General features: G+C 41.5%; 1 protein-coding gene across 2 annotated transcripts in view; it reads left to right on the plus strand.

Annotated features, from left to right (window-relative positions):
• The window catches only part of LOC147117383 (glycoprotein-N-acetylgalactosamine 3-beta-galactosyltransferase 1-like), a 48326-nt gene extending 39247 nt beyond the window's left edge, over positions 1-9079 (plus strand). The window contains exons 3-4 of one of the 2 annotated variants that reach the window (XM_085988351.1): positions 2558-2887; positions 7025-9079. In XM_085988351.1, the coding sequence (XP_085844477.1) occupies positions 2558-2707 (150 nt within the window). In that variant the 3' untranslated portion in view covers positions 2708-2887; positions 7025-9079. The remainder of the gene's footprint in view (positions 1-2557; positions 2888-7024) is intronic. The other variant, XM_085988352.1, reaches the window with a different exon arrangement.
• The last annotated feature ends 1882 nt before the right edge of the window (positions 9080-10961 follow it).

A 10961-nucleotide genomic window follows, 5' to 3' on the forward strand; every position in this document is an offset into this window, starting at 1 on the left:
CTGGATTCGCTGCTCACGATTGGGGAGACCAAATGCAAATGCTTTGTGGAACACCTCCGTTCAGTCCGCAAGCGTGACCCTGAGCTTCCGGTCACCTGCCATTTTAATTCTCTGTCCCACTCCCACGCTAACCTCTCTGTCTTCGGCCTCCTGCACCATTTCAATGAGGCTCAATGTAAGATCAAGGAACAGCACCTCATCTTTCGATTAGGCATTTTACAGCCTTCCAGACTCGACATCGAGTTCAACAATTTGAAATCATGACCTCTGCCCCATTTCTTCGGACAGCAGCTGTGCTGATGATTCTGATTCCCATTTACACCTCCCCTAGACCCGTCTATTGTTTCTTTACTTGTCCTAATGGCCCAGAAATTCGGGTCGGAGGCTTCCCGCGGGTGCAAGCCCCCGACCTGCACTTACCTAGCATGCCGGCTGTTGTGCTGTGGGCCCGTGTGGGATTCCGATCCTGGGCCTCCTCCAACTGCCGGCGCGCAGTGCTTGTGTATCCCAGGGGCGCAGTTAGTTCGAAGCATCCCCTGGGATCACGTGGGCCATGGAGAGCCAATGGTAGCAGGGAATCTGTATTCATAGATTTGACAGGAAGACCTGTCAAATCTATGAATACAATTCAGCCTCAAAACATAACTAAAACTTCAAATAAATTTTTTAAAAAATCACATTTTTAAAATAACTATAAATTACATAAAATAACTATTTTAAGCAATAATTGAAATTTTTGAAAAAATTAATTACAGTTTCTAACAGGGCTAAAAATAAACTTACCTTTTTTTAAAGTATTTAAAAATAATAAACCTGTGGAAAAAATGTTTTAATTTTACTTAATTCACCACTTACCTTGTTAAAAGCAAGCCTTGCGACTGCTTTTTATAAGCATAGCTGCTGGAGACTTACCCTCCCGGAAAAACCTGGAAAAAAAACAGAAGTTCCAGGCGTACGCGCTGCCTCTCCGGCGCACGTGTTCGACCTGTGAATCCCTTCCTTTAAGGGAACGGAAGTTCCGGTTTCCCACGCATGCGCAGTGCATGCACGAAACCGGCACTTTCGTTGGGCCTACGCGTGAGTACCCAGCGCGTACTCACCCGTGGGGACCCGAATTTCTGGCCCATTATCATCTTTTTCCTTGCACCATCATCCCTTTTGTCATTTAATCTATCCTGCCTTCCACCCTATCACAGACCTTCCATTTAGTTCTTTCCTCCCCTCCCCCTTTCCCTGCCTCAGTACTTGCTTAAAACCTGTTTTTTAGTTCTAATGAAAGGTCATCGACCTGAAACATTAACTCTGTTTCTCTCCACGGATGCTGCCTGACCTGCTGAGTATTTCCAGCATTTTCTGTTTTTATTAACTATTGTTTATAGCCAGACAGATGCTTACAAATCTCTCTGTGGCTGTTTTCAAACTGGGCAGGAAAATTATACGTCCTAAATTCCTTTTTAGAGTAGTAGGTTTGCAGTCTGTTTTCCGACTTGTAACTGGAAGATTGTTTCTTTGTTAAAATTAGGAATTCCCTGATTATGGAAGCTCTCAAATAAGGATATGTAGCGGTTGAAGTTGATCGCCACTAAATAAGAGAGTTTGACTACGACGAACTATTAACGAGTTGTTTATTTACAGGAACAGACTAATTACATCAGGTAAGATGGCTGACTGTAGGAGCACGGTGGTATAGGTCTTGTCCCAGCGGGGACTCCACGAAGACTAAAATCTAGGAGCACTGCAGAGAGCGTGATGACGTCATCACGCTCTGCTGTGTGTTCCCGCGCTTTGGACATCACGTGGTCGCGTCGCCGCGTTTGCCCGCGCTTGTGGTGTCGCGTGACCGCGTCGTTGCGTCAGCGCGTCTCCCGGTACGGAGGCTAACCGTTGAGGCCGAGGTCGCGAGGCCGGGATGTGCCGGTGCTTGCCCCGGGGGCGGAAGATCGCGTCGCTCCCGTCAGCTGGCCGATGCGGCCGAAGTCGCGGTAGGCCGGGCTGTGCCGGCGGCCGTCTTGGAAGACGGAGTCGGGCCGGCGTGCGTGCGTCACGTGATGCGTGACGTCAGCGCGTTAGGTCGCCTCTTAAAGGGGCAACGGCCCAACAGGTAAGTTAAAGGGGCAACGGCCCCAACAGGTAAGTTATACATACATAAGGTAAGTTAAAGGGAATTATGTATATATATCTATATGTAAGGGACAACCGGTGGTACTGCCACAGATACATGTTTTTGACTGGACGCTTCTCTATCTTTAAATATGTAACAGTTACGAAAATTCAGCAATATGCTAGGGAACAGATTCAAAGTTGTGAAGGGGAAATATAGGACAGATGCCAGCTACGTATTAATGCAAGGTGCTCAACAGGCAAAACAGGCTGCAAGGATTTGTATTTTGGACTGATGAGATCAAATGAGCTTCACCCGAATCTATCTAGTGAACCTTTGTTTAAAAATAGCTACAATATATCTGCAATGTACTTATTTTTGTGATACAAGTAATGTATTTGGCACCAGACTTGCACAAATTTTGAGTTTTTTTGATGCAGTTTGTTTTCTTCGCAGGGGCCTGGATGTTGTTCTGATCTGGCAGTATCGTTCCACTACATTGATTCTAAGACCATGTACTATTTGGAATACATGACTTACCATCTACGACCATATGGCTACAAGTTTAGGTATAATCCAGACTCTCTACCAAAGAAGCTGGAGTAAACAAAATAGATTTCTGTAAAACTTCTGTTTAAGAGACACAGCAATTGAAGAAATTGTGAAAATGTAAATGTTAGAAATGAATGATGAAGATTCCTGCTGGTCATCAAAAATATTTTGGAACTTTGTTTTAATGCAAGTTACACTGGACCATTCACACCTCACAATGCAGCAGAATTATATGTAAGATTATACTTCACATGAATAGAATTTATTAGCTCATGACATCAATTGGATTATTTTCTTTCAAATGTATTTTCTTTTATTGCCAGCTTGAAGTAACTGGCAAAGAGATTTCTGTCATTATATATAAAAACATTTATAGCTCTCTGTTGGTTTAGTGGGAAATATACTACCTTGCCTCTTGGTGTTTAGTCACAGATGAGAAAGGTCACTGGTTAATTCCCAGTCTTTGCTGGGTTAACTGAACTCAATCAGCAGCATTTGAGGGCACTACAATTGGCTTCAGTGTTGCTGGGTTTGGAAGGAGAAAGAACATTCAGGGTTCCTGTTTCTGATCACTGTGATCCCTGCTGGAAAACATGCATATTGGGTGGAAGTAAGATCAGGCTTGTCTGTAGTAACATTAGTGGCATAGTGGTTAGCACTGTTGCCTCACAGCGCCAGGGACCCGGGTTCAAATCTGGCCTCGGGTGACTGTGTGGAGTTTGCACATTAGAGTCATAGAGTCATAGAGTAATACAGCACAGATAGAGGCCCTTCGGCCCATCGTGTCCATGCCGGCCATCAAGCCCTGTCTAATCTAATCCCATATTCCAGCATTTGGCCCGTAGCCTTGTATGCTATGGCATTTCAAATGCTCATCCAAATGCTTCTTAAATGTTGTGAGGGTTTCTGCCTCCACAACCCTTTCAGGCAGTGAGTTCCAGACTCCAACCACCCTCTGGGTGAAAAAGTTCTTTCTCAAATCCCCTCTAAACCTCCCTCCCTTTACCTTGAATCTATGCCCCCTAGTTATTGACCCCTCTACTAAGGGGAAAAGCTCCTCAGCATCCATCCTATCTATGCCCCTCACAATTTTGTACACCTCAATCATGTCCCCCCTCAGCCTCCTCTGCTCCAAGGAAAACAAACCCAATCTGCCCAGTCTCTCTTCATAGCTGAAGCGCTCCAGCCCTGGTAACATCCTGGTGAACCTCCTCTGCACCCTCTCTAACGCGATCACATCTTTCCTGTAGTGTGGCGACCAGAACTGCACACAGTATTCCAGCTGTGGCCTAACCAGTGTTTTATACAGCTCCATCATAACCTCCTTGCTCTTATATTCTATGCCTCGGCTAATGAAGGCAAGTATCCCATATGCCTTTTTTACCACCTTATCCACCTGTTCCGCCGCCTTCAGGGATCTGTGTACCTGCACACCCAGATCCCTCTGACCCTCCGTCTTGCCTAGGGTCTTACCATTCATTGTGTATTCCCTTGCCTTGTTAGACCCCCCAAAGTGCATCACCTCGCACTTTTCCGGGTTAAATTCCATTTGCCACTGTTCCGCCCATCTGACCAACCCATCTATATCGTTCTGCAGACTGAGGCTACCCTCCTCGCTATTTACCACCCTACCAATTTTAGTATCATCCGCGAATTTACTGATCATACCCTTTACATTCATATCCAAGTCATTAATGTAGACCACAAACAGCAAGGGACCCAGCACCGATCCCTGTGGTACCCCACTGGCCACAGGTTTCCAGTCACAAAAACAACCTTCGACCATCACCCTCTGCCTTCTGCCACTAAGCCAGTTTTGTATCCAATGTGCCAAGGCACCCTGGATTCCATGGGCTCTTACCTTCTTGACCAGTCTCCTGTGCGGGACTTTATCGAAGGCCTTACTGAAATCCATGTATACCACATCCACTGCGTTACCCTCATCCACACACCTAGTCACCCCCTCAAAAAATTCAATCAAATTAGTCAGACATGATCTTCCCTTGACAAAGCCATGTTGACTATCCCTGATTAATCCTTGCCTCTCCAAGTGGAGACAAATTTTGTCCCTCAGGATTTTTTCCAGTAATTTTCCTACCACTGATGTTAGGCTCACTGGCCTGTAGTTCCCCGGTTTTTCCCTACTACCCTTCTTGAATAATGGTACTACATTAGCGGTTCTCCAGTCCTCTGGCACATCCCCTGTGGCCAGAGAGGTCCTGAATATATGTGTTAGAGCCCCCGCAATCTCCTCCTTTGCCTCACACAGCAGCCTGGGGTACATTTCATCAGGGCCTGGGGATTTATCCATTTTTAGGCCAGCTAAAACCGCCAATACCTCCTCCCTCTCGATGTTAATATGTTCGAGCATATCACAGTCCCCCCGCCCTATTTCTATGTCTACATCGTCCTTCTCCATAGTGAAAACAGATGCAAAAAATTCATTTAGAACCCCTCCTACATCTTCCGGCTCCACACACAGATTGCCACTTTTGTCCCTAATGGGCCCTATTTTTTCCCTAGTTATCCTTTTACCCTTAATATACTTATAAAACATCTTCAGATTTTCCTTTATTTTGCTCGCCAGTGTTATTTCATGGCCCCTCCTTGATCTCCTAATTTCTTTTTTAAGTATCCCCCTGCACTTTTTGTACTCCTCTAGGGCTTCCTCCGTCTTTAGCCTTTTGTATCTACCAAAAGCCCTCCTTTTTTTCCTAATCCATTCCCGTATATCCCCTGACATCCACGGTTCCCTGTGGTTTTTGGAACCACTCTTGACCTTTATGGGAACATGTTGCCCTTGTATGATCTCAATCTCCCTTCTGAAAGCCTCCCATTGCTCCGATGCGGATTTTCCTACAAGTAGCTGATCCCAGTCCATTTTGGCCAGATCCTGCCTTATCCTATTAAAATCGGCCTTCCCCCAATTTAGAACCTTTCTCCCCGTGTTTGCGTGGGTTTCCTCCGGGTGCTCCGGTTTCCTCCCACAGTCCAAAGATGTGCGGGTTAGGTTGATTGGCTATGATAAAAATTGGCCCTTAGTGTTAGGGGGGATTAAATACGTGGGGTTACGGGGATAGGGCTTGGGTGGGATGGCTGTCGGTGTAGGGACCGGGTGCTAGGGTTTGGATGATCAGCCATGATCTCGTTGAATGGCGGAGCAGGCTCGAAGGGCGAATGGCCTACTCCTGCTCCTATCTTCTATGTTTCTAAATGACCATGTTGGCAAGATAAAGGAGAGCTGCAATAGCTGTGGAACTGTGTCCCAGTAAGACTCGAGGCAGGAGGAGAAATAAAGGGTAGAATATTAGGTGGGAGAGGGACACATTTTAACAACCATAAAATTTAACCTTTGCCATTGCATGTGTAGTTCAGGTAGAGATGAATGATTATGCATAAATGATTGGGATTGAAAGCAATTTTTTGGAAGTTTGGAATTAATCATAGGGGCTAAATTTAACTTAAAGGGAAATAAAAATCGGGAGAGATGTAAAATGGGCTGCCAATTTGCTATCACCCGTTTTACAGTCGCGCAAAGTCAAAATTGCCCCCATAGAATCTTGTGTTCACCCCATCGTGCCTGCACTGGCTCTTTGAAAGAGTTATCCAGTTAGTCCCACTCCCCTACTCTTTCCTTATAGCCCTGCATTAATTATTTTTATTTTTTAAATACTAAACCTATAGCAGGTACTCTTTTCAGTTTAAAGTTGCGTTTGTGCAATCAATATGTCTATTGCCCGAATATGTTGAGGGGCATCCATGATTGCCGTTATAACATAGAAACAGGCCATTTTGCTCACCAAGTCTGAGATAAATTTTCTCCATATGAACCACCTTGTCTAATCCCACTCCCTTTTTCACATTCCATGCCCTTTAACATTCCTATACGTCAAGCACCTATCTAATTCTCTTTAAAAGAATTGATGGACTCTGCTTCAACACAGGTTTACGACCGAGAATTTTAAATTCTAACCATCTCTTTGTAAAGACATTTTTTTAGCTCTAATTTGCCTTTAATGATACCCTTGTTCTTCACCTCAAAATAATTTTTTATAAAGAAAAATGGATCATGCATGCATGAATGCATGTAATCTGAAAATACACTTTATGGATGTCCCATTATGACTGTTAGATTAAAAACTGCAAATTTTCTACTTTTAAATTATGCCCATACAGTAGTTGGATTTGTGATTGAATCCGAGGTTTGGGAAATTGTGATGACAAGGATTGAGTTTTGTACCAGTGTATGACTAATTCATTAAATGGAAATGATCTGGTTCTTGTTATCTTGGCTTGGATAGATGTACCTAAAAGCAAGCAATTCTACAGCCAAGGAATTTGTAGGTAACTATTGAATATTTTTTTTAACAGCAATGTCAAAGCCATTTGAATCACTATATAACTGGCAGAAGAACCAAAGGCGACATGAGGAAAAACTTTTTTACGCAGCAAGTGGTTATGATCTGGAATGCACTGCCTGAGAGGGTGGTGGAGACAGATTCAGTCGTGGCTTTCAAAAGGGAATTGGATAAGTACCTGAGGGGAAAAAATTGCAAGACTACGGGGAAAGGGCGGGGGAGTGGGACTAGCTGAAGTATTCTTGCAGCGAGCCGGCAGGGGCTTGACAGACCGAATGGTCTCCTGCGCTGTAACAATTCTATGATTCTATGGTAAACTGATGGCTGAAGCTGGAAATTAGCACTGACTCTGATTTTTAATTCTCACTGAGTAAAGGAGAGCGTTTAATACCAATGCACTATATAAGTTCTGGGAAAATATTTGACTTTTTCTATATCTGGTTGCCCCGTTTTCACAGGTCATATGGGGATTTTTCTCAACTATTTTTAGTAAAATCATATTGCGTTTGATTCTGCTAGAAGTGGAGAACAGGATATAAAATGTATTCGGAGTAACTGTGTAAGTGCCGTGCACCACACTTGCTTAAAGGAAGCAAGATGTAGTGGTGAGCTTTCAGTTATGGTTGATGCTGGAGTACATTTGTATTTTGCAATTCCAAATTGTTGGCAAGTTCCTCCATAGGGGAATTATTATTTTTAGAACATTCTTCCATGCCACCCATATAGGTACAGAGCATTTGGTGCAATGCACAAGCTACAATATTTACGAATACAATAATATTCTTGTATATTACATGCTTATTAAATGTTAATGTATGTACAAATGAGTTTAATGAATAACTTTGTTCAGTAGCGCCACACAATTGATTAATTAGTGTGCACTGCCCTGTGACAGAATAAGCCATATTTCAGAAAGATACACCATAATATGAACAGAATTCTGATATTTATTAATACATGATATACTGGGTTTAAAAGTCTGGAAAGCCTTGGAGACACAGGCTGTAAACAGAAATACAGGCTTCTGAGATAAAGATCAGTTGTTAACAAAGTTGTAAACATTCAAGCTTTGAAATGGGAATTGATTAAATATACTAAAACAATGACCCTATTGAAATGGCAGTTTGGCACTTCCAGAGGGTCTGGGGTTTGCAACCAACACAATGAAAATTCCCAGTTTTAAGTGTTAAGAACTAACACATGAAACAGAAACAGAATATTATAAAACCATGTGCCTTTGAAAAGATGACATCAAGCAAAAGAAACACCTGCTGGTCAAATAGTTTTTATGTTAAACTTGGAAGACAGGAAACATAAGATTAAATATGCAACCAGTTGAGATAGCTAGAAATGCATGAAACACCCTGGTTAAAGTGTCTTTAATTTATACTTAGTAAATATGATACCAACAAGAACACTTTGAAGATACGACTTCAGTAGATACACCAAGCAGTTACATTGTGTTTGTATTGAACGGAGCAATTAGGAGACTCAACATCTGCTAAAACCAGCTAAAAGTGATATTAAGAATTGAATGGAAAATCTTCGATAAGAATGGCATCAAACAGAAACCATTGCTGTCATATTGTTTTTATGATAACTTTTGGAACACCTAAAGGTAGTGATATAATTATGTATGCAGCAGCTAAATTAACAGTAAGAATAGAAAGCATTCAAAAGAGAGAATGAATAAGACAATTAGCTTACATCAGCAGAGAACTTCAAAGAATAAACCACTGCAAAAAGGGTATAAAAGATAGACCTTTTCAAACAGAAAGTCAGAAGTCGCTGAATGGGCCAAACGTTTCTCAACTTTACAGGCACCATCTGTAAGTTTTTAACTTTGAGTCTCGGGGATCAAACGGTACTATAATTTGATTTTGGTGGATGTTCTAGATTTAGAAATAAGTAAGAAATGTAGAAATGTAACGAAGTAAAGATTTGAGAATAAGGACCTCTGAGAAATAAGAAATGTAAGCTATTTGTATTTTGAATTGTTAATGTTGCGACTGACCCAACAGCTGTTAAATGAATGTCAGCTCTTAAATAAAACTATATGTTTTTAGAATTGTCTCAAAGAGTATTTCTGTATAAACTTGCAAACCCAATTTCTGTACACTCTTTTGTAAGGAGTTGCAGAATTCTGGGGGGTATTCCGGACCCTCATAATATCAGGAAGGTTACAGTCTAGTTAAACTTATTAAAAGTGCTATCTGGAGGACAGTAACATCTTCAGTCATTCCTTTCCTTTAGGGAGAGATAGACTGAACCTTTAGACCCATTTAAGCATCCTATGGAATTCGGCTATCTCTAACTTTAGTTGAGGGTGAACGTCTGGGGAATATGTCTGATCTGGGGTAGCCCGGAAAGGGCTAGGACTTGTAATTATCCCTTCAGCCCAATATCTACTGTATTAACTGGCCTTTGCCATCAGTTACTTTCCACCTGGACAAAACTCTGCTAGAAGGAGGTCATAAAACAAACATGATGAAGGAATGTTACTCATTTTCCAATGAAAATGAATGCTAGGCTAAAAAATCCACAATGTTTCACTACCATTTGAACTCTGGTTTAATACAAGGAGCTTTATGTTTGATTGTGTTATCCAGGTGTTTTAAAGCTGGTGCAAGGCAAGTTTAGGGTTCATTTTAGTTAAATTTCAGATTCTCCAGTTTCAAGTATCAATTTTCATTCAAGTTCATTTTTAACAACTTGCTACAGCATTCTAGTATATCGACCTGATTTATTTTGAATATTTTATTAGTAAATCATCTTACAACATATTCCTGATTGCTTCTGGCAAAGTGATAATAAGTCCTTGAAATTATGCTGTAAGAGAAAGAAATATAACAGTTAATGCTCTCTCCATAGATGCTGCCTGACCTGCTGAGTGTTTCCAGCATTTTCTGTTATTTCAGATTTTCAGCATTTGCAGTATTTTACTATTGTAAGTTAATGCATTCATCTGATAATGTTCTGCTCTCTTAAAGGAGAGAGGCAATAATCCATTGATTTTAAATATCAATAGTAGACAACAGAAAGAGAAAGAACAAAATTCAAGTGTTAAGCACCATTCCTACCCACAACACAATTTCAAGACCTAGGTGGGGGTTTTTTTCTCGCAGGTAGTCAGAAGTCAGTTTGTGGAGTTTTTTTCTGAAAAAGTGCATCATTTAAAATTGTTTCCAAAGGAAAATATTTCAATGGCAAAAGGTCCAATGATGAGAATGCACAGTACGTCATTGAGTATCTGAAAGTTAAGGTTTCACATGTGATGCTTGTCTGTTTTTAAAAATCAATTTAGGTTACTTGATATTTTAACTTGTTGCTTCAAAACCTAAAGTGAACGAAGAAAACTAGTGCAATCAATTGGACTGACATCACTTTGATCCAAATATTGATGCAGTTCCCTGTGTAAATGGGGCCAGCAATTTAAATATAATTTTCAAGGGGATTTTTATGGTTTAAAAATACCCTTATGGGTGCTTTTTTAAAACACATCTGCATGAAGTTTCTTAGTGTGTTTAAACTTGTAGAAACTCTATTTACATATACAATGTTTCAAATGCAATTTTGTATAGTAGAATGCCATACTGTAACGTTTCAGTGTGTAGCAGTTTTTCATTTAAAAGGGCCCCAAATCCAGGTATAATATGGCCTGTCAGTGCATATCGTGGACATTTAAAAAAAATGAAAACAGACCTATGTGATCTACTGTTTGTTTTACAGTGGGGCCCAAAACCCAGGTGTGCAGAACATGCAGCACATGTGAAAAATTATTGTAAGTGAACAGGAAGATGCAGCTATGATCAGAGTTTGTCTGCACAGGCTGGATTTTGTCAATGTTGGGGGCAGGACTGCTGCATGTCGGGTTTCAGTCCCGCCCCCAACGACGTCCGGCCAACCCACGCTTTTTTCCCTTGATTGACCTGGTTAAGCCGGTGAGACAG

This window comes from Somniosus microcephalus, chromosome 5 (assembly GCF_052327205.1).
Source record: "Somniosus microcephalus isolate GS21.2 chromosome 5, FLI_Smic_1.0, whole genome shotgun sequence".
Taxonomy (NCBI): Eukaryota; Metazoa; Chordata; class Chondrichthyes; order Squaliformes; family Somniosidae; genus Somniosus; species Somniosus microcephalus.